Genomic DNA, 25,466 nt, shown 5'->3' with positions numbered 1-25,466 from the left:
GATATTACCCATGTCCGATACTACCCGACTCTCCCCTAAGTTATGCATAATATAGGCCTATGTTACGTTACCCCATCGACTAATATAATACATTATGAGTTTTTTAACAATGCAAAATAAGCTAGATATAAAAGAAAGAATCGAACAAAAATATTTTTCCAAATATTTTGACGAGGCTTCGTGTTATAGCCTATGTATACTTGTAAAATGTAGAATACTATTCTTACCTTTAATTCCACTGTATTCACGATGATTAAGTAGCTTTTTTACCTCCCGTAATACTTCAGAACACATCAAACATCGAATGTGGTCTTTCTCTTCACAACAAAAAATTAGTCTTCCCATTCTTTGTGAAAATAATATTTTTTTATGAACATGATGTGTGGGTCCGATAAGCTCTTTTACAAATTGAATAGATATGTTCGTCAAATTGCTTATCAAATCACAATGTTAAAATTACCAAAATATTACAACATTTACAGTGTTAAACGTTTCCGGCATAAACTGCCATCTTCAGAACACGTAACAATACAAGAATATGAATACTACGTGTGGAAACATTATAGCTAAGGTACATGTTGATTACATATTAAAATATTTAAAACTAGATTTATATGACATGGACACATAAAATGAATGCTGAATGATAAAATAAAAATTACATGATTCAAATATTTATGTGGTAATTTGTTTATATAAATTGTACAGTTGTTTGTTATATTAGTAATTTGTTCGTTTAATCTCCTCAGTCCCAGTAAAAATTTTCGTCTCTGTTAATAATGAAGTGGACGGAAATAATAGCGAGATGGAGAAGCTCTCAGAAGATGACGCTGATCCTGATTTTTGGACTTACAAATTTTGTCCTTGCTGCCACTGATAGTTCCAATTCCCCCTATTAATATTACACCTTAGCCCCTCCAAACTGAAATAGAAAATAGGGAAAATAAAGTAAGTAATTACCAGTATACTTATCACACAAACATTCTAATCTTCCACAGTGTAATTTAAAACACTTACGGCGTCTTTAAAAATCAATACAGTTCTAATAAAATAAATTAAATACAACAACACTAAGTAAGCACTGCTAATGCATCGAGTCCGCATGTCCCCCACAGGGGGCAATGATGTTTAGGCACTTCGTGTGAAAAGTCAAATCATGTTTAATAAATTAAGACAATTTATTTGTATTTGTATGTTTTTTATGAGTTTATTCCACTACTTCAGTTACAAATTGCATTAATTACAAAGTTACAAGAAAATACTTACGAAGTTCGGACACAGAAAAACAAGTCTGCTTCTTGTCGGCCATTTTCAAGAACACAGTATCAGTTGATCATTCAACATGTGTAGACACAGGGGACACAAGGACCGAAGAGGTTAAAAGTTGGATTCCTTGATTGTAGGCCTTCGCGATAAAATATTCTTCAGCAGTGCTGACTATGTTGGTATTGTTTAAGGTTTTAACTATTTGTAATGTATCTTTTATAGTATGAAGTTCATGACCTTCTTCAATTGACCAGTGATAAGCAATTTGACGGACATACCTATTCAATATACAGGGTGAGTTTTAAGTCCACTGACAAACTTCAGAGAGTGATTCCTGACTGAAAATGGAGCACAAAAGTTCATATCACCTTGTGTCCGGAAATGCATAGTTTTCACGGTAGATGACACTGATGACATTCTCTCAAACTTGCAGTGTGCGTTTTGAGTGTTGCAGATAGTGTGATTTAAGCAACGTAGAAGCACAATGGTCCGGTATTCATTCCAGGAACAAGCCGAGATGATGTTCGTGTATGGCCAAACAGATGGAAACGATCGAGAGGCAGCACGGATGTACGGAGCCACGTACCCTGACAGACAGCACCACCCACTTCACACACACGAACACCATCTCAGCTTGTTTCTGGAATGAATACCGGACCATTGTGCTTCTACGTTGCTTAAATCACACTATCTGCAACACACAAAACTCACACTGCAAGTTATGAGAGAATGTCGTCAGTGCCATCTACCGTGGAAACTATGCATTTCCAGACAGAAAGTGATATGAACTTTTGTGCTCCATTTTCAGTCAGGAATCACCCCCTGTAGTTTATCGGTGGACTTAAAACTCACTCTGTATATTATATATATATATATTTTTTTTTCGCACATGTTTGTTACGTTAAACGCTACCTGTTTTCCTACGAGCCGCTACTGAGAATACGAAGAATACAGCATTGAGTACGGTAAACATGTCAATCATTCCGTAGAAAGGGTGGTTTTCAAGACTCGAACCGAGTGCGACGAGTATGACTTGTGCGACGTTTGGTCATAGCTGCCTTAATGACAGGGTTTTTCCTGAGCAGCAAATTTACAACGCAGAATCCAAAGCTTTACTTCCCTCCTAGAGGATGCAATGCTAAGAGTTTCATTCATTCATTCATTCATTCATTCATTCATTCATTCATTCATTCATTCATTCAATCCACACCTATGGAATAACGGTTAGCGCGTCTAGCCGCGAAACCAGGTGGCCCGGGTTCGATTCCCGGTCGGGGCAAGTTACCTGCTTGAGGTTTTTTTCGGGGTTTTCCCTCAGCCCAATATGAGCAAATGCTGGATAACTTTCGGTGTTGGACCCCGGACTCATTTCACCGGCATTATCACCTTCATCTCATTCAGACACTAAACCTGAGATGTTGATAGAGCGTCGTAAAATAACCTACTAAAATAAAGAAAATTCATTCATTCATTCATTCATTTCCCGTTTATAAAAAAATATCGACAACAAGAAGGAGGCGTAGGGAATATTCTCGTCAAGGTGTGTTTCGTACCTGACTTCGCTGCGAACATGCGAGGGAGGTCATTCACAGCTCTGGCTATTTCTGCGGGGTAAGGGTGAGTCTTGATATAGCGGGCGGGCGGGCAGCTTGCTACAAGGAGGAGGGAGGCAACTGATATATAACCCAAGTCGGTTGCTGGGGAGATGTTCCCGGTGCAATTGGCATAGAATCAATGCGAGCGGACCTCAACACGTACAACTCCGAGAGGCTCATTGTACTATAGTGCAGCTCATTGTTGCTACCCGTTTCCATAGCAACGATTCGCATCCCCACATCCAGAATTATATCTGGCGTCATTGTATCTTTCTGGTTTTCTCATTATATGCTCCTCAAAGAAAGAAAATACTAATTAGACATTTCAGTATTCTAATTAATGTAGGTCTAAAAGTTTTCAATATTCCTGTTAAGGAAAAAATCGTTTTAGGCATGCATGAATTTTTCTTTTCTTAATATGGACGAATTTTCTGTCAGATGAATTTCCAATTCACTCTGGGCTAAAGCAAGGAGATGCATTATCACCTTTACTTTTTAACTTCGCTCTAGAGTATGCCATTAGGAAAGTCCAGGATAACAGAGAAAGTTTGGAATTGTGCGGATGACGTGAATATGTTAGGAGAAAATCCACAAACGATTAGGGAAAACATGGGAATTTTACTGGAAGCAAGTAAAGAGATAGGTTTGGAAGTAAATCCCGAAAAGACAAAGTATAAGTTATGATTATGTCTCGTGACGAGAATATTGCACGAAATGAAAATATATAAATTGGAAATTTATCCTTTGAAGAGGTGAAAAAATTCAAATACCTGTGAGCAACAGTAACAAATATAAATGATACCTGGGAGGAAATTAAACAGAATAAATATGGGAAATGCCTGTTATTATTCGGTTGAGAAGCTTTTATCTTCCAGTCTGCTGTCAAAAAATCTGAAAGTTACAATTTATGAAACAGTTATATTACCGGTTGTTCTTTTTGGTTGTAAAACTTGGATTCTCTCTTTGAGAGAGGAACATAGGTGAAGATTTTTTGAGAATAAGGTGCTTAGGAAAATATTTGGGGCTAAGAGGGATGAAGTTACAGGAGAATGGAGAAAACTACACAACACAGAACTGCACGCACTGTATTCTTCACCTGACGTAATTAGGAACATTAAATCCAGGCGTTTGAGATGGGCAGGACATGTAGCACGTATGGGCGAATCCAGAAATGCATATAGTGTGTTAGTTGGGAGGCCGGAGGGAAAAAGACCTTTGGGGAGACTGATAAGTATATGGGAAGTTAATATTAAAATGGATTTGAGGGAGGTGGTATATAATGATAGAAACTGGATTAATTTTGCTCAGGATAGGACCAATGGCGGGCTTATGTGAGGGCGGCAATGAACCTCCGGGTTCCTTAAAAGCCAGTAAGTAGTATGGACGAATTTTCTTCATATTCAGTGTACGTATAAGAGTGATGTCTGTCGGAAATGATGTACATGCCATATAATGATAATGATTGTAATGATCATGATGATGATGATGATGATTATTATTATTATTATTATTAAATATAACTATTATCTAAAAATGTATTAATTAACAGAAGAGATTGTATTAGAGACTTCGGTGTATTAATTGACAATAAATTAAATTTTCACAACCACATTGATTATATTTATAACCATGCAATAAGAATGTTAGGAATAATTCGGTCAATTACTTATTCTTTTTCAACACCTGACTCTCTTTTAATACTATAGCCTACTATACATTAGTGAGATCGAAACTCGAATATACATCTGTAGTTTGAAACTCTATTACTAGTTCTGATTCGGCAAAACTGGAAAATATTCAAAGGAAATTTATATCATTACGTTCTTACAGATTTCTGCCTAATAACTCCGGGTATAACTATGATAAAAAAATGCGAACACTTTAAATGTCGAAGGTTGTATGCTAGACGTCATGATCTTGGTTACTTATTATGTAAGGTCCTTAAAGGTGACATTAATTGTCAATCTTTCTTAAGCAGTGTCAGCCTTCGTATTCTTATCAAGGACATGAAACATCACAAACTCTTCTATATTAGAAATTCTTCTTCGCCGGTCTCCAGATGTATTAAAATGCTAACATACATCTAGGCGATTTCGATCCATTCAATGTATAGAAGTATTAGAACATGGCAGTGTCTTTGTTAACATTATTTGCATAATCCTTATACACAAATTGGTAATACTTTTTGTAAGAATCAACACCTTTCCTTAAAATATTATAGTATTAATTCTTGTAAATTAATCATTGTAATCTATGTTTTTCATTTTGTTGTTATCTCAATTATTCAATTTGTACTATAGTTGTTCATTTTATTGTATCACTGTGCTGGACTTTTATTGGCCAATGGCTGTTGTCCAGCACATAAATATCAATAAAATAAATAAATTATTATTAAGCTATTATGATAATAATAATAATAATAATAATAATAATAATAATAATAATAATAGAAATGAAAAACGGGACTAATCATGCAGAAGTCATTTTGGGAAAAACACACAAGACTTCACAAACTGCAAAGTAATTGCTTTAGCCACCTGTTTTTGGCATTGCTACCTTGTACTTTATTGTATCTTCTTGTCTCAAAAGGAGTTACCCTTTTAGAAGACGGAACATAGAAAAAAGTAGTTTTTTAATATAATTTACTGAGCGATCAGCGCATTTAGCGCGTTCCCGTCCATTTTCCCGAATGCGCATTCCCGAATGGACGTTTTCCCGAAGCTACCTTTTCCCGAATGCTAGTTTTGCAAATAGACTTTCCCGAAGCCAAGTTTCCGAAGCCACGGTCCCGAATTTCATTTACTATTCAGTTTCCCGAATATATTATGCGAGAAATTCCCGAACAGTAAAAGACATGAACTTACAATCACTAGATGTTGCCAGAAAACAAACAAATTATAAAAACTACATTTAAGCAAACAAATTTATTAGGTAAATATATGTTGTGAGAAACATGGTAGACGAAGCTACAATTATAACTTCAGCGCGAGGAGGTTAAAGGCTTTTACTGGAAGATTACATGTAGGGTATTTAAAGAGCAAGACTTCTGCTGGAGGAAAAATATACTGGGATTGTGCAAAAGTACGTTCCAAAGAATGTTCTGCGCGGGCGATTACTTCTAGTCCGCTTAATAACCTGCAAGTACTGAAAGGGCCAGCCGCAGATGGAGTGGCTACGACTTCAAACACGAATACGAATTATTGTGCAGGATTATCACACATATGCAACCGATAACAGGCACCTCGATTACCTGAGGACTCTTGAACATTATTTCACTTTGTAAAGAGAAAGTGTAATTAATTATAATTATATCATAATTGTGTTAAATACATTTGTGTGGCAATATATATTACTGTATTATAGGGAAAATGGAAATCAAATAAATCGGGAATGTGGATTCGGGAATTTTATATTCGAGAAAATGGAATTTCGGGAAAATAGAAATCAAAGAAACCGGGAAAATGTCTGTCGGGAATGTGGAATCGGGAATTTTGTATTCGGGAAAATGGATGTTCGGGAATGCGGATTCGGGAAAATGTTCAGGAATCCATTTAGCGCTAACCAGACAACTTTTAAATGAAATGAAAATACAGTACAATAAGTGACAGAGAACTGAGGGCAGCCTAGATTGGGCTCCTCAGCGAATAAAAAATTGTTAGTTGGTGTGATGATAAATTTTGATTATAATATTAGGTCCATTGGAAGTCGGCTCTTGATTCTGGCGGGAAATGTGGACTTTCTTTCTAGAGAGTAGAGGACGACGCCTGGAACATTTTCTAGGTTGTTATAGTTTTTTTTAGCTTGTGAATGAATAAACTGTTTGATTATATCAATAACTTACCAGTTTCTCTGTGTAGTTGGGCGTTACGGACAAACCAAGAAGAATTATGTGAAATTCGTAGGATTTTATTTTGAAATGACTGGCTGTGATTAATTTCACTTATTGCAGCTCCGCCTCAGACAGGACAGGCGTAAAGCAGTAGAGGACGTAATAGAGATGTGTAAAGTAGTATGAAATTTTGTAGTTTTAGAGATAGTTTCTTGTTGAGGAGCGGATATAATTCAGTGAGTCTTGAGTAGACCAATTTAAGTTTGTTGTTGATATGATGTTTCCATGATAGACAGCGATCTAAGTGCACTCCAAGATATTTTACAGTTTCATCCTTTAGGCCTACTTTACACGGTATCACGTTGGTTGAAAGATTTATACATGGAGGATTAGGAGGACGACAAAAAGTAAATATCATTGCTTCGCATTAGAAATAGGTTTGAAAACTGCTTACATGTCTTCTTTTTGATCTGAAGAAACAGACTGTCTTAAAAATGGTCAATTAAAAGTGGAAATCATGTTTTGGTAATATATTATATATATATTGTTACATACAGTAAATCATAAAATTTTGTTTACAAACAAATCGACACCTCAGTTACACACTATTCAATTGGGTCAGTTTCACTGTTCCACAACTCAGACCCAGAATCTTTGGATGCTGGAAAGTTTTGTTGAACACTGAAGATCGAAGCGTGTGAAACACTGTGTTAGAAAAAGGGGAATAGTTATTTACAAGTACCATTTTTCAACTTAACACTAGAATTCTACAATGTTCCAAGGAAGTAATAATTTCCATTTTTACATTAAATGATAGTACACACCTGTGGAGTAACGGTCAGCGCGTCTGGCCGCGAAACCAGCTACCCGGGTTCGAATCCCGGTTGGGGCAAGTTACCTGGTTGAGGTTTTTTCCGGGGTTTTTCCTCAACCCAATACGAGTAAATGCTTGGTAACTTTCGGTGCTGGACCTCGGACTCATTTCACCGGCATTATAACCTTCATTTCATTCAGGCGCTAAATAACCTGGGATGTTGATACAGCGTCGTAAAATAACCCAATAAAATTAAAAAAAGAATACATTAAATGATGAAGGGTCACTCACATAACATAGGAACACTCTTAGCTCAGATACAGTAAAATTGATGGCAAGTCTCGCTTTTGATCTTACAAGCAAACATTCTCATGGGGACAGATAAAAAACTCAACATGTTAATAATGTCAAAACAAAGTGTTTATACAAATTTTGGCCACTCGACCGCAATTACGAGGCCGTTCAGAAAGTGATTTTCCTTGGGGCAGTTTACAGAAAGAAAGCATAATTTCATGGAAAGATTTATTGAAACAGATACAGCAATTGTTGCGCTATTTTTTAAGATAATCCCCAATGAAATTCAGGCATTTGTCATATCATGGGATCAATTTTTGTATCCCTGTGTCGTAGGACTCTGCCGCCTGGGATCGAAACCAGTGTGTGACAGCCATCTGCACCTCTCTGTTGATCCCATGGTATGACAAATACCTCAATTCTGGTGGAGAATATGTTGAAAAATAGAGCAACAATTGCTGTATTTGTTCCAATGGACTAAATCTTTCCACGAAATTGTGCTTTCTTTCTGTAAACTGGCCCAGGTAAAATCACTTTCTGGACGGCCTCGTAATTACGCTCGGGTGGCCAAAATTTGTATAATCACTTGTTTTGACATTATTAACATGGTGGAAGAAAAAATTTAACTTTTTTATCTGCCTCCATGAGAATATTTGCTTGTCAGCTCTTCAATTCAATAATGTTAATTCATATCTAGGCCTACTTATGAAAGAATAACCCCAATTGAGTCATTTCATAAATATTCTTCTTTATTTAAAATGACGAATGAAACAGCATAGACAATGGATCTTGAAGTTCTCTGTAAAAGAAATTGATTGATGGATTGATTGATTGATTGCATAATTATATCTCCTTTATAATACTCCTTGAATGAAAAAAATATTATTAAACATAACTATTCTTTTTTTTTAATTAATATGGACGAAGTATGGAGAGCTTTGCTCTGTCGTGTTCTGAATCCTGCTTGAACTGATCGCTTAAATGGTTGTTTTTAGAGGCCCCCCCCATTGTGAGTCTAATTTTGGAGCTTATCTCTCGAAACATCATTTTGCTATCACCAATTACACCGACACGTCATTATTGTGCAGCATTGCTCGATCGCAGGCTGAAGATGCGCGGAGGAGGCTGGTCTACGGAAGAACATGCGTGTATCTAACGTGGGAAACGGAAGAACCCAGAGACAAACCCCAATTTCGATTTTGTCCGCCACAAATTTCACAAATTTATGTGGATTTTTCAATAAAAAATCTCAGTCCTGCCAGAACTGGAACTCTGACTACCTATGCGACAGGCCACCGCATGGAATCCTGGTAGAATGGTTGTAAGCACTGTTCCATCGTCGTCGTCGTTGTCATCATCAATATCATAATCCTCAATCATCCGGTCTGTTCCACTCAGAAGGAATCAAAATCGTCTATCAATTCTCTTGTCGGTCGATACCCACATCTCTTTTCCCACTAGGTTTGTAGGCCATAGTTTGCTCAAGTAAGTTTATTCTAGTTGTATTCATTCTTAGTAAGCGTTCTTTCAAGTTAGTTTGGAATGGAATTTAACTGAGGGGGGACACGGATGGCCCAGCACTACGACCTGTTGAGATCTATTGCGCTAACCCTCGATATGGAATGAGTTGCATGCCACAGATCCCCTACGTGCACCGCCGTAACCACATGACTCCCTTAACGACCGCTCCCTACAGCCGACAGAATCCATATACCATTCCTGCTTTGGCAACTTCCCCCAAGGCTCCCTTGTCGGTTCGAGGCGAAACTCCTTCCCCGAGTAGATCCGCCTCGGGTGCCGTTGCACAACCCATCCAACGTCACTTAACTACATTCCACGGAGGCCGGTCGAGAGAGTCAGCAGCTTCGCGAGGCCGCTTGTAGAGTGATCTGAAAAACCAGAAACGGAATGATTAGAGAAAGGATGATGGGGGAGGAAAGGAAGTGGCGAAGATGAATGGGGTTCCAATCGCCTGATAAAGTTACCTGATATTCATCCATAGGAGTGAGGAGGAAAAAACCGGAAAAAAACACACCCAGACAACTTGCATCCATCTACGTATCTTAGAAATCTCGTTTCGGCATTTTTTCTAATTTTTATCTTTTGTGCTCTATTTAGTGCCTAAGTTGTACACCCATAAGTCAACATTTGTGTGACCATTGGTTTATAGAATTTTAATCGATTGTCTTTTCCCTGTCTTTTATTTTGATAGATCCGCACATATACTAAAACCTATATAGCTTATTTTGTAGATATCACACTACTAATAGTATTTAAAATGCTTAACTTGCTTTGTAATTTTCTGATTTATTGCTTTCTCAGATGTTATTGAAAGATTAGGCCTACCCATAAAGATCTTCACTTCGGAATTTTGACTGGATATTTCTGTCATAAGCAATCTTTGTGCTGTATTATATAGTAATTACGTAGCTATTTGTTGTAAATTATATTGTGATTTGGTTAAAATTATAGTGTATGACCATTTTTTTTCAAATTTAAATACACATTTATTACAATTACAATACTTATTACAAATAGGGAGCCACAAAAATACATATTAAGTTAATATATATTAAAAATATATATAGGCCTACATCAAACAAGAATGAACATGTCAAATAGACCTATTTAAACAAAACAGAAATTTATTACATAAAAATGCAATATGTGTGTCCCAGCTAAAGTGCTGGTCAATTAGGGTGCTATTCATAGACATTTCGCAGCACGCGCTACGGCCCTTAGTATCCTAGATATTTAACTTTAGTAGAATTGGTTAAACATAGACAGTCACAATTTAGAGAAACTATAAAATTAGAATTGTGAATATAGTCAAGACGTAAGGCGGTGTATGATGTTAGTTAAATTTATTTAGTGTTATTTAGGACCTGTTTTCCTATACTGTGTTTCGTAAGAACATTTTTTGCTAAATTATCGGACTGAAATGTCTAACGTTTGCCCATTTATATATAGGCCCTAATGTAATTTTATGTTCATTTATTTATTTATTTTTGGTACGTTTCGTCTTTACTTTTGTGAGGAATGAAACCGCAGGTAGTGGGACATTGTGACGAGTGATCAACATGGTGCAACAACACAGCATAAAACTACACATGGTTAACATTACAGAAGGAACATATAACCACTCTCAATTGGAGGAAGGTAAATGTTTAATTATCAGCCGGATATCGAACACAGGAGGACTGGATTAGTAATTAAGCCAATAAGAGCTACCGCTTGCACCACAGAGTACGAAGAGTTGTTAGTTGAATAACTTATAGAATATTTACTTGCATAGTGTTCCTCTCTTTTCACGATTCGTATTTTATTTAGGCTAAATTCCTGATTATTTAATTTATTTATCGACTAATTATTCACTTGTCTGTCTGTGTTTGTCTTGGTGAGGTGTGACGGTCGCTATCTAGTCTCCCGCTAGGTCATATAAATGTTTCAACATGAAGTCGATGCCTGCTCTCCATAAGCCGGCAGAGACAAGTTGTTCGTCCGCAACGCGCGGTTTCATTCCTCGCTTCATTAGTTTCAAATAGAAAGAAAAGACGCGCAGATCAAGGCAGGCGCTGCGCTGCTCGCGGGCGGCAGCTGGTCCCACGCGGAGACACACTTCCTGGTCGCCTTCACTTTGACACGCCCCCGCACGTGCGTCTGATTGGAGTGCCCGTCTAACTTCAGTAATGAAACACAGAGAAGCAGGGAAACACACGGTTTCTAGCAAACATTACACAGGTTCGAATCCAGTCTTTGTTTTGTAACTCAGCCATGTTGACAAATGGCTCCAGTTGGCGTCTGATGCAGAGCACAAAAAGACCGAAGGGTTCTTGGCATGCATTTTCTTATTGTAACTGCAGCCCGTCCTTATGAGTCCGAAAACTATACTTATTTTTATTTCCTTCGGAGCTCTATGTTGTTTCTTATACATGTCCAATAGGCCTATATTTTTTATGTCCTTACGTCAAGGAAGACTTCCTGTGTGGCGAAATTGTTAGATAATAAATTATCACCTTACAACCCTCCCTACATTCGTGCCTATGCAATTAGTAATTACATAACTTTCTACCTGCTTACATAGCTACCTACATAATAGTTCCTAATTCTCTATGTTCCTAGGTTCTGCCTATCTACCTACTCACCCAAGAACTACTACCTCTCCGTAAAGATTAATTTTTTGGTCCTACAGAATACGTCTGTTACTGTAACAATTAATATTAGTGGAGAAAAACTCGCTCCGGCGCCGGAATCGAATCCGAGTCCTTGGTTAATTGTTATCGTAACACACGTATTCTGTAGGACCAAAAATTTAATCTTTACGTAGATTCTTCGAGCAACAGTGCATATTACTGTAGAATCTCGGCCACCAAGTCATTCAACTGAGTGCGCTCCTTGTATAATGGCAGTTGACTTAATATAAAAATGTCAACTTAAATGTCGAACTTGGAGTCGAGTCAGGCCACAAAGGGAAAAATACTTGTCTGTCCATTCTGGTTGGATGATCGTCCACCTCTGCTTCGGCATGTGGGCGTGAGACCAGCATGCGGCTGGTCGGTCTAGGCCCTTCACGGGCTGTAGCGCCACGGATTATTGTATTACCTTAACAGATGTATTCTGTAGGACCAAAAAATTAATCTTTACGTAAATTCTTCGAGAAACAGTGTATATTACTGTGGAATCCCGGCCACCAAGTCACTCAACTGAGTGCGCCCTTTGTATAATGGCAGTTGACTTAATATAAACATGTCAACATACATGTCGAACTTGGAGTCAGGCCACAAAGGGAAAAATACTGGAGGAAAGGGATTCGATCCGGTGCTGTGGATTGAACTTCGGCGTAGCTCAATGGTTAGAGCAGTTGGTATGTAGAACCAAGGACCCGGGTTCGATTCCCGGCGCCTGAGCGAGTTTTTCTACTCTAATAATAGACTAATAATTACTACCTCTCCGCGTACTTACAAAATTACCTTATTGCTAGAAACTTGATAGCTTTTATTTTAGAAATTAACTCTCTACCTAGTTATTAAATTATATAGACTGTCTATTATTAACTCTCGAATGATATCTGTCTGTCTGTCTCTGTCTGTCTGTCTGTCTGTCTGTCCGCCCGTCCGTCCGTCTCTATACCTGTCTGTTTACCTGCATATCTGTTTGTAACATTGCTGTCTATCTGTCCGTCTTTATAACTATAAACCTATATATATATATATGTGTGTGTGTGTGTGTGTGTGTGTCTATAATGATAACCTATATATACATACATATACTCACATCTTTATCTATCTCTATTTCTCTATGACTAGTTTTCTGTCTATAAGTTTCTCTGTCTGGATCTACATTTCTTATCTATATCTATAGCCTATATAGGTATATATCTATACTCACATCTATATCTATATCTATCACTATTTCTCTGTCTATGAGTTTCTCTGTATGTCCATCCCTATATTTGTCTGTCTCTATACCTGTCTGTTTACCTGCACGTCTATCTAATTTATCTATCTAATCGATCTGTCTACTCTATGTAGTCTAATAGATATGCCTACTGTAATCTATCTACTCTGTGTGCTCTCCATTTCGATCAGTCTGTCTGTGAATCTGAACTACTTCTAACTAAATTACAATCTACACAGTTAATTAATGTGCAAAATTATCCGCTGCCTGTATGCTAGGCTACTGTCTGAGCCGAGCCAAGGTATATAAGGTAAGACCTCGCTAACGAACATCCCTGCTCTTAGTAAACGCCCCATTCAGAAAGCTATTTCACGGGATTATAACGCACCACACTTCGAATTTGATTGCGCCACACAAGACATTCCTGCGCGTCGCCGCGACTCCAGCTAATCCTGGGATCGTGACCTTACACCACAACATGGCCGCGACGCATACAAAAATGTCACATCCTCTACGGAGAGGGAGGCATCTTCCCGTTTGAGAGAAATACACCTCCAGAGGCGCAGACAAGCCACTCTGTTAGGGGCGACAGTTAAATGAGCCCAGTGCTCGGTACTCCTGATTTGTGACGACTTTGAATTATTATCAAGAGGCGTTGCTGCGTGTTGTCTGAGAATAATTCTCCCTGCCCTCCCCAGCCTCTTGTGGGGGACGCAGGTGTAGCTGACAGATGTTTTCTCAACGAGAGAACAGGGTTCGTTTCTCCGCAGAGTCTGTGAGGTTTGTGTCAGAATCATAGCAAAGATGCCTCGGAAGGAGAGAGAGGTTTGGTGGCCCATGACGTGACTTAAAGGAAACCTACCCGTGTAAGATGGGGGTTCAGAGAAATTTACCAATGCCAAATTTGCAGTCCACAATGGACATGTAAGAGTGGCAGGTTTGTCTCATCTTAACATGCAATCTACACTCCACTCTTTAACATATCGTAATTCCATCACTACAGAATAATACTTACTTACTTACTTACTTACTGGCTTTTAATGAACCCGGAGGTTCATTGCCGCCCTCAAATAAGCCCGCCATTGGTCCCTATCCTGTGCAAGATTAATCCAGTCTCTATCATCATATCCCACCTCCCTCAAATCCATTTTAATATTATCTTCCCATCTACGTCTCGGCCTCCCTAAAGGTCTTTTTCCCTCCGACCTCCCAACTAATACTCTATATGCTTTTCTGGATTCGCCCATACGTGCTACATGCCCTGCCTATCTCAAACGTCTGAATTTAATGTTCCTAATTATGTCAGGTGAAGAATACAATACGTGCAGTTCTGTGTTGTGTAACTCACTCCATTCTCCTGTAACTTCATCCCTCTTAGTCCCAAATATTTTCCTAAGCACCTTATTCTCAAACACCCTTAACCTATGTTCCTCTCTCAAAGTGAGTTTTAAGTTTCACAACCATAAAGAACAACCGGTAATATAACTCTTTTATAAATTCTTACTTTCAGACTTTTTGACAGCAGACTGGATGATAAATGCTTCTCAACCGAATAATAACACGCATTTCCCACATTTATTCTGTGTTTAATTTCTTCCCGAGTATCATTTATATATTTTGTTACTTTTGCCCCAAGATATTTGAACTTCTCCACCTCTTCAAAGGATAAATTTCCAATTTTTATATTTCCATTTCTACAATATTTTCGTCACGAAACATAATCATATACTTTGTCTTTTCGAGATTTATTCCAAACCTACCTCTTTACTTCCTTCCAGTAAAATTCCCCTGTTTTCCCTAATCGTTTGTGGATTTTCTCCTAACATATTCACGTCATCCGCATAGACAAGCAGCTGATGTAACCCGTTCAATTCCAAACTGTTTTTATGATATATCTCCATCCATGGGATATTCTGTTCATGTATTATATTAAAACTTTTCTTAAAACAAGACAACAAAGGACAAAAATTCACGCCCTATACCTGATTTGGCCCGAGTTCGAATCCCGGTAGGGGCAAGTTACCTGGTTGAGGTTTTTTCCGGGGTTTTCTCTCAACCCAATACGAGTAAATGCTGGGTAACTATCGGTGCTGGACTCCGGACTCATTTCACCGGCATTATCACCTTCATTTCATTCAGACGCTAAATAACCTGATATGTTGATGCAGCATCGTAAAATAACTTACTTAAAAAATAGACCTGATTCGAATAACAAACGTGTTTTTTTTTTCTTGTATCCAACTTCGCGTACATCGCGGCCCCGGCCGGAGTTGTGAATGCATTGGCTGCAATCCAAATTTCAGAATTTGTCGGCCTAGGAGAGAACACAATGAGAGCCAAATTATTTGTACCGTAAGAAGCGGCCCGTTCTCGAACCCCGGCTAATTAGCAGGCAGCGGCGGGCGGTCGGGCCACTCCGGTATGTAGGATTGCGCTGACCTCAAGCCAGAGCGGCGGGTGATCGATCACCTCGCATGTCCTGTCCGCGACACGTCTTGAGGTAACCCGAGCTCCACGCAGACCTGACCTCCAAGGCGCTCTGCAGCGACCCACTCAATCGTCTTCACCGCACGCGACTCGGCGCCCTCACTCGTGCAAGCTCAATTAACTTCACTCGGCTACAACATACACGTGCTGAGTTCTTTTCCTTCATCCGCGTTTGTTTCCTTTACTAATTATAAATTACTTTATGTTTTGCTGAAATTATTTCCAATGTTTTTACCCACTGGCGCAGCCAGAATTTGGTTCTGGGCGGGGTTTTATTTATTTATTTATCTATTTATCAATTTATTTATTTAATTATTTGTATACTTCTTTATTTATATACTTATTTTTTTTAATTATTTTAATGATCGATCAGCGCATTTAGCGCTATACAGATCCTTTCTAAATAAAATATAAATACAATACATGACACTGAATTGAGGGCAGCCTAGATTGGGCTCCTCAAAGAACAAAAATAATTGTTAATAAATAATTATTTACATAGGTTGGTGTGATGATAAATTTTGATTATAATATGAGGTCCATTGGAAGTCGGCTCTTGATTCTGGTGGGAAATGTAGACTTCCTTCCGAGAGAGTAGTGGATGGCGCCTGGAACATTTTCTAGGTTGTTATATAACTTCTTAGCTTGTGAATGAATAAATTGTTTGATTGTGTCAATACCTGTTTCTCTGTGTAGTTGGCTGTTACGGACAAACCAAGGAGAATTGAGTGAAATTCGTAGGACTTTATTTTGAAATGACTGGATGTGTTTAATTTCACTTATTGCAGCTCCTTCCCAGACAGGACAGGCGTAAAGCAGTAGAGGTCGTAATAGAGATGTATAAAGTAGCATGCAATTTTGTAGCTTTAGAGATGATTTCTTTCTGAGGAGCGGATATAATTTAGTGAGTCTTGAGTACGCGAATTTAAGTTTGTTGTTGATGTGATGGTATACTTATTTACTTTATTTGCTTGCTTATTTATTTATTTACTTATTTATTTGTTTATTTATTTATCTATTTATTTATTTTTTTTATTTCTGTGTCTATTTATTTATCTATTTAAAAAGTGACTGTAATACATACTGTAACAAAACTTTGATGCGTCATTACTTATAATCATAGGAGGAAGTTCGTATTCGTATCAAAGCAGTAGATTTCAATTGAGTACAGCGAGGAGAATAGATGTCACCCGCGCCTCGCACTGCTCCCGCCCTCTAAAGACGATGCGCAGTTCACATAAACAACGCATAATATCATTGTGAAGCTGTGTAGAGTCGTGAATAGTTTGAAGAATATAGTTGATTTATATTAATATTTTAGGTTCTGAACAAAGTGATATATTCTGTTATTATTGTATTATTTACGTAATGTTAATATTATGCATGATTCCAAAAAGGTAAACTCATCTGTTATTAAATAATTATGCAAACAGGAGTGTGTAACACGTTTGTTTTATTATTCTTCGTTAAATGTTGACATTTCGTGCTGTTATGCATTCGATTACATTACAGTCCAAGTTCAACATCGGAATTACGATACGAACATTCTAGATGTCATTACAACAGAAATAAAAAATTTTCTTGAAAACAATTATGGGTTTAATATTATGTGCCATATACGAGATACACCATTAGATTCACAAAGTAGTTGTTCATCTAAATTAGGGATGAGCATGGTCCGTCTATGCTTATCTACTTAACAAATATTAAATGTTAAAATACTTGTCACATTTTATTAGCTTGAACGTTTTCGGCTTGAATAAGACATCTTCAGGAAATTATGCCTGAGAATACATATAAATGTAGATTGGTACATGGTTAAATTTTAACCACATTTTAATTAATTTGAGTCAACAATTTTTTTATAGTAGAGGCTCATAATTAACTCATTGTTCACATTGTACTACATAACACGCATGTACCAATATACATTTATATGTATTCTCAGACATAATTTTCTGAAGATGGCTTATTCAAGCTGAAAACGTTCAAGCTAATAAAATGTGACAAGTATTTTAACATTTAATATTTGTTAAGTAGATAAGCATAGACGGACCCTGCTCATCGCTAATTCAATGTACTAGCTTATCAGTCCTCATCATGTCTTTTAAATTTAGTTGTACATCTGATGATAGTAACATATACTGTATAATTTTTTCAGATTTGCTCCAATAACGTCATGTGACGTAGAACGAATATATATTTTTTTTCTGAATATAAAAGTAGTATTTCTTTTGATAAAATGAAAATGTTCATTGTTATTTGTTATAGTGAAGCTAGAACCATAATTGTATAGGCTACTTTGTACAGGGACATCATTTTATTTTTACTAACATTTTTAATATTAACCTGGCTATACCTTTCGATCAACGCCGTTTGCTACCCCCTTCCACGACTGGACTTCGATGATACTGGCGTAATGTACAAACAGATCACTTTACTAGGTATAGGAGGGAAGAAAAATAGTTCATCCATTTACGTAAACTAGGAAATATCGCGATTTTCAGTTTGATCATTTTCATTAGGTTTTTGTTTAATCAAAATACAGTATAGTATTAACAATGAGTGTTTTTACTCATGAACTGAGCTGTCCATGTGGACGTATTCATTATGCAGTGTATATTATACTGTCTACAGCACATTAGCGTACAACATAGAGAATGAAGTTAAATTGAAAAATAATCATAATATGGATATTTAAACACATTTTTGAAAATGGTGGCCGTTCATTTCGATACAGGCTTCAGTTCTAATGTGCATATTATCGCACTATGGACTATTGTACCTAATTCCAATTACCAGTTTCGTCCTTCGTAACTAGTAACTCATGTTGAAATATTTCTGTACCTACTTTATAAAAGAGTATCTTACGTACTGTAAATTCAATCTTCACTTCTCCCCGATCCGAAAAGATAAAATTACTCAGACATATTATTTACTGCCCGTCCAAGTGGTTATGTCGTAGGGTCATAGAAAGGGAGGAAATCACGTGACAGTTAATTACTTAACGAGGCCCTTTTATTTAAGTTATTTTAAACAGTTGTATAATATTACGTAGACGTCCAATTCCTAACAGAAATTAATGTTCTCAGAAAAGAGCTAAGACGCCCAACCACTAGCCTTTACAGAGAGGCGAATAGAAGCTGGTGGGGAAAACCGGGATGCGACGTATGCAAATGGACGACAGTACCTGTGCGAAAATGATTCAATATTGAAAGCTCTTTCGACACTGGAAAACGCGAGCATATTTTTGGAACGTACTGTTTACTATGACCGTAAGGCTACTATGACTGTATATGCGGTCTTGGATCTGTGTGGAGGACGGTTGAACTTCATTAGTAGAAGGGGTGGGAGTGAAGTACATTAAAAAACTCAGGTACAATAAAAATTGAAGTAAAAATAAAATGATGTCCCTGTATTTTTTTATATGTATAGGTAAATTATTTTAGTTTGCGAGTTACGAAGTTTATAATTACAAATTACTTTTTAAAATTGTTCGTTTATTATTTTCCTGTTCTAAGGCTGTGGGTGACTGAAGCACATGTTTAGTTACCACCCTGCTATACATGTTTGTTGTTCTGGTTCACTGACATTGAGTTATGCGCTATTACTTTTCATTCGGTAGACATGCGCGTATAGTCCAAGCTCACAAAACTATACAGTTTTGTACCAACTTCCTAGCTCTGGTCATTACTTATAATTACAGTTTGAATGAAACAGAACTTCTCATTGGACTAAAAGGGTCCCCAACTAAAGCAGAAAGAAATTCATTTCCTGCTGAATCCACATGAACACAGATGCACCACTTAACTTGTTAACAACAATGCAGTTATGCACATGCGAATTGCGTTATCACATGAAATAGGCCTACCGTAAAAAAAAACTTGTTTAAGTTCGTTCACATCACGTATTGCTTATTGAGTTGATACATAAACATGAGATATACTCGCTGCAATTCATTTCGTCGCATATTACCCTTAGGACATAGCTTTCATTTCATCACACTTCTTATTTTAATGCAGGTTAGAGAATTAACATAGTTTCAATATGGCCCAAAGCATTTTGGCGAATCTGGGAATCATTATTGACTAGCGTCTGAAATGATATTCTGTGTTTCTTACCTATGCAACAGATTACGTATAACAATTTATAAATTTGTTATTCTTCATCGTATTTTACCCATGAGTATTTTACGTACAGTTTATTTAGTTCTATTTCTGCCCATCATCCAATATGGAATTATTTCGTTGGGTGAAACTTCAAGTATTTTTTGAATCCTCTAAATTTTTTACAAAAAGAAAATAAAGGATAATCAAAACCTGCTTTAGAAACCTATTGATTACTCTTCTAAACTCATATTTTCTGAATATAAAATCTGTAATACTGAAAAATTATACAAATGTACTCGTATAATTATTGAAATGTCAAGAAAATTGCAGAAATTATATACCATTTATTTATGTTTACAATATTAAGCTAAAAGTTAATTTACCATTAAGAGTTGCAAAAATTTTCTACAGCAGCAGATTTGAAACAGATTAGTCTAGGACCAAAACTATATAATTCTACGAATAAACCTATAATCAAAATGCGCCTTGAATTTTCAATATTCTCCTTTATTAAGGGGTTTCATATAATAGCGGTGCATTTTTTTACAAAATATTAAATAACTTGACTACCACTTCATGTGCTTTCTTCAAATTTTGCACACTTTATCTACATGATTTTAGCTTCAATTTTATACATAATATATGTTTAAAAGTTAGAATTTTTCAAGAAGAACAAAAATTGTCTTACAAACAACAGAATTTAACATAAACTGAGAAAATAATAGCCATTTACAATTTTTTTCTTAAATCTGAGACCATAATCTAAAGATTGGTCTTCAATGAGCATCACAGCTGACTTCATACTAAATTTATAAATTTTTAAATTTGCATTTAAAAAATTGTTTATTTTTCAATGTATTTTTAATAGTAAATAGCTCATTTTTCGTTCAAATTTAACCATTGTAGTCCAACGTCTATAGATTATTACAAAGTGTAAGTGTAGAAAATTTGAATGAAATCAGACAAACGGTTTTTGAGATATCAGTTTTTTGTATCGAAAAATGTAATTATCGGGAAAATGAGTGTAAAGTTGGAAGATGCTTATACTTACATCCTGCACTAAAAAGCACCTGCTGCATGTGTTACACCCTCCTTGTCAACATGCTGAGTGTTCTTCCATTCTCAATCTTCTACAGTCCTTCTAGCCTCCAATGTCGATTCTCGTGCCCTTTCCTCTGCTGATTTAACTATAAGGTATAGCGAGAACTTAGATATTTATTTTTTGTGAAATATCCCATTTTCACATCTAATTCATCGAGTACTGCAATCTTACTATTGTCCCCATCTTTGAAGGTGAACACTGCTTCACACAAAGCGATTTTGACTACTTTCGTGCCACAATAACCACTCGTAGTTTTTGGACATATTGTCCACACTTTGTTATTAAAATACTCACTAGCATTCTGAGTTCTTCCTTTCAAGCACATATGTAGCAACTCAGTTGCACATAATTCCTTGTAAATAGGCTCAATTGAACGGAGTTCAGCAATAATAGACCAACCGACAATTAAAAAAAAAAGAGATATTTGCACAAATCTGTTGATGGCAGGCTAATTTAATTCCGAAGAAGTCAAGAATGCGATATCTGAATTTTGCTGCTATTTATAAGCAAAAATTCATGTATTTATTTTGCTTTGAAATATTAATTCAACTGCTGGTCTCTTATCAAAAAAATCGGTTAGTCTTTTTTGGTATTATTTGTGGTATTTTTTGTAATAGTAAGAATTTTATCATTCTTCTTGTATAAAATGTTTTATAAAAAAATACAGATTTATTTCAATGGCCAGTATCTCGAAACAGGTTTTTGGCGCTTGGTCTCTTATTACGTAACTCCGTCCAATTGTCTTCATAATGGCATTTGGAATTGGATGAGGGTGCTTGTAGTCACATGAAGAACCAACAGCCTCAGCACGCCGATACCGACATCAGGATTCAGATTATTTAGGACTAAAGGAAAAAATTAATATTGACTCTAATAATTACCATTTATATCTGAAAATCTGGAAATTAGTACAGAAATGTATACTCTGTCGATTGAGACAATAAGGAAGTTTAAAATTTTTCACGATTCTTACTGTATAAGCCCCCTTAAGTTGAATAAATAATTAAACTTCTGCTTATTTATATTTAAATTGATTCTATTTAGCCTATAAAAGCTTTTGTGTTTTTTATTTATTTATTCTTTTTTTATTTTCTTTTTTTATATAATATATGGGTAGCTCAGTTGGTAGAGCAGCTGGCTACGGACTGGAAGGTCCGAGGTTCGATCGCAGGTGGTGACAGGATTTTCTTTCTTTGCCAAACTTTCAGAACTGCCCCGAAGTTCACTCAGCCTCCTATAAAATTGAGTACCGAGTCTTTCCCGGGGGGTAAAAGGCGGTCAGAGCGTGGTGCCGACCACACCACCTCATTCTAGTGCCGAGGTCATGGAAAGCATGGGGCTCTTCCTCCATGCTCCCCAAGTGCCTTCATGGCATGTTACGGGGACACCTTTACCTTTTACCTTTTTATATAATGTATACATTTTTGTGTAGATTAACTTTTGTATTTCTTGTCTGTAAATGGAACTTTATCCTAACACGATCTTCGCTCATACGAGTGTTCCTGAGTCTTAATATAGTCTGTATAATTTAGTATAAATAATTAAATGAATAAAACATAACGTAGTACGTAAGTTTTAACTGACGAAGCGCCCTTGGTTCGCGGTTGCAAGTAGCGGCAGTAGCGGGGGGACCTGCCGCTGGACGGCCGACAGAAACATCGGGAATGTTCACTGAGACTCACTGAATTTTAGAAAGTGTAGGGGGCGTGATATAGTCCTGTCTAAGACGGAATGTGATCTGGATATGCTGATAAAAGTTCGAAAATCTTAATACAGGGCAAACTTGACTAATTTCGTGACATGGCTAATTTCGTGATATTTCTTTTTAAATTTACCACGAAATTATATCAGCAACAAATATAACTTTGATGGTACCTATAGTATAAATGGCAGAAGATGTATTATAACATAGATTTTGTGCACTATGCTATTGCAGTGACGTGAGCGGATTTTTTTTGGAAATTACTTGAAGAGCTGTGAGTTCTAGAGCTTTGAATTTGTGAGTGAATACACCATGCGATTTCCTTCGTTAAAATAAGACCTTTTTGCCGTGTTTTGTGGTCCAAAATTGTTTCAATGGTAGATTTGAAATTGTATACTTCTTAGTGAAAAATATATGCCCATCAGTTCACGATCATGTAACAGAGTCTTATCTTGGGAGGTTATTTTCGTAGCGTTTTTCTCATTCCACGAAGTATTTTTTCTCTTTATATTGTTTCTATGTTATAACTACATTCTCTAGCGGAATAAATATCAAATGCATGAAACATAAAATAAGATGGTAGGTAATCAAATGTGGAAAGAAATACTATATAAATGATACGAAAGAGGCAATTGATTGCGTCTTAAATGAAAACTCCGCAGAGAAAACTTTTTTTTTTTTTTTTTTTTTGGCAAGTTCGACTAGAACCAGAAGGGACCAAAGTAGCAGTCAATAAGAATGGCATTTTTAGTCTCTCAACAAGAACATCTTCAGGAACCAAACAAAGAATATCTGTGCTTAAAGAAAAGGCGAATGTTAAGTCTAATGATTTGTGCGGATCTTGCTCAGGAAATTTCGAGGGCGACAAGCGTCAATTTTGATCAGTGGGTTCATGAAATATTTTGAGACCTTTCAAAATACCTAGATAACTGTAATTGTTTGGGTTGTGGGTATGAATATGACTGAGGAATTTAAAATTTTGATTAAATATGACTAAATATTTTGGATTTAAGGACTACCACGAAAATACCCTTCTAGTATCACGAAATTAAGCCAACCATTCTGACTGCTAATTTATTTTTGGTTTATTTTTATTGCTTGTTTGTAAATATTGTATAAATTTATTTGAAGTAAAAATGCTGACATGTAACTTATTGAAATCTAATAATGTATAGTTCAGGAGACGAAACCTGGTATGACAGTTGCGCGAGAAGGGAAAGGTTAGGCAATCAAAAAAAGAGTTTGGCGTGTGAGCAGGGTGCGAATTAACATGGAGGATGAGGGATTTCCCCCCAGTTGGAAAGTTATTCCCCTCGCATAAATTCATATTAACATCCCTGCAAGGGATAACTTCTATCCCCCCCTCACAAAATATAATTGTTTTAATACGAGTAAATGTACTTTATAAAGTACAAAGTAAGTAAAGAAAATAATATTTCTGTATTATCATCACCAGCTAGCTGGCAACAATCAATAACTTAGGAATTACACATCTTATCTTAAACCTGTTCAGGGATATAATTGAATCGGTTATTGTTGAAAGGAACTAAGTCCACTTTTTAAAGTTTTGAGATAATCGAAAAAAACTGATTTGTGAATAATCTATCGTAGATTAAACCAAAATATATTGTACACATATATTTCATGTGTACAATATATTTTGGTTTAATCTTCGATAGATTATTCACAAATCAGTTTTTTTTTCGATTATCTCAAAACTTTAAAAAGTGGACTTAGTTCCTTTCAACAATAACCGATTAAATTATTATTATGATCAAGATGCAAGACAAGCAACTCAGTGCGACCAAGCGTTGAGCCGTATCGAATGAGGTTAATAATAATTTTATGTATGGTATTCTCTATCTACGATTCTATCCCCTCCTCATCAGAAATCTTAATTCGCACCCTGCGTGTGAGTGGTTACGGTCGATAATATTACACGAATTTACTAATACGGAAGTTCAGCTTAGACTAAAAACTTGTCAGACACTTCCATACCCACTGGTGATATATACAAGTGTATAATAAGGTCACAGTATAGGTCTTGCCTCTTCTACTATACGTACATTAAAAACACTATTTTTTTTTTTAATTTGAACCTTATATTTGCACCAAATCCTTAGTATCACGAAATTAGCCAAGTCTGCCCTACTAATCACTGTGAAAGCTTAAAACTTTCTGTCATTAATATTAAGATTCATTGTGCATATAATTTATGTTGTTTGTTCCTTCGCCGCATTACATGATGCTTGATCAGCTGTTGTGCGACGTGCCACTGCGGCCACGGGCAGGTTTCAGTCTGATGTGTAGTGCTGTCTCTTCTAGGACAGCAGCAGCAGTTCCACGCCTTCGCGTTCGGCCAGCGCCCCTTCCTGTCCGGGCATTTCGGTAGCCCGCTCGACCCACTCCAGAGGACAGACCCGCTGTCGGGATCGCTGGGCTTCCGGATGCCGGCCATGTCCAACTGCCAGAGTAAGTACCAAAAGTTTCGGCTTCTAAAGGCTGTGTGATGTAGCTTGTCTCACTGTGAGAAGAAAGAGAAAAGAGATATGTCTTACTTCGTCTGTGTTGTTATGGCGATGGGGGAGTGGAGAGATGCCGTCCGTCCATCCAGTGGCGGAAGGGAATAGTTGATACATTCTATAGCGCAAAATAAAATAACAAAATATCTCTCTTCGTACTTTGTAGTTCCGTCACTGAGCTTGTCTTTCAAGAAACTGAGTTCCGGCACCCTGTACAATAACAAGATTTTGAAAGGAATCCTGAAAATTACAATCCTCCTATAATCTCCACCCTCATTTGAAGGGACTTGGTTTTATTGCTACTGAGACAAGATAAACCTTACCAGGTATAGTTAGTACTGCGCAAAGC

At 36.8% G+C, this 25,466-nt stretch overlaps 1 protein-coding gene across 1 annotated transcript in view; it reads left to right on the top strand.

The window, feature by feature from the left end:
• The window catches only part of LOC138716526 (runt-related transcription factor 1-like), a 418,897-nt gene that overhangs the window by 295,156 nt on the left and 98,275 nt on the right, over positions 1-25,466 (top strand). The window contains exon 3 of the mRNA XM_069849676.1: positions 24,906-25,067. Within this exon, the coding sequence (XP_069705777.1) occupies positions 24,906-25,067 (162 nt within the window). The remainder of the gene's footprint in view (positions 1-24,905; positions 25,068-25,466) is intronic.

The sequence above is a fragment of the Periplaneta americana genome, chromosome 16 (genome assembly GCF_040183065.1).
Source record: "Periplaneta americana isolate PAMFEO1 chromosome 16, P.americana_PAMFEO1_priV1, whole genome shotgun sequence".
Classification (NCBI taxonomy): Eukaryota; Metazoa; Arthropoda; class Insecta; order Blattodea; family Blattidae; genus Periplaneta; species Periplaneta americana.
The sequence above is the reverse complement of the archived record's forward strand: the minus strand, read 5'-3'. Positions and strand labels throughout refer to the sequence as shown.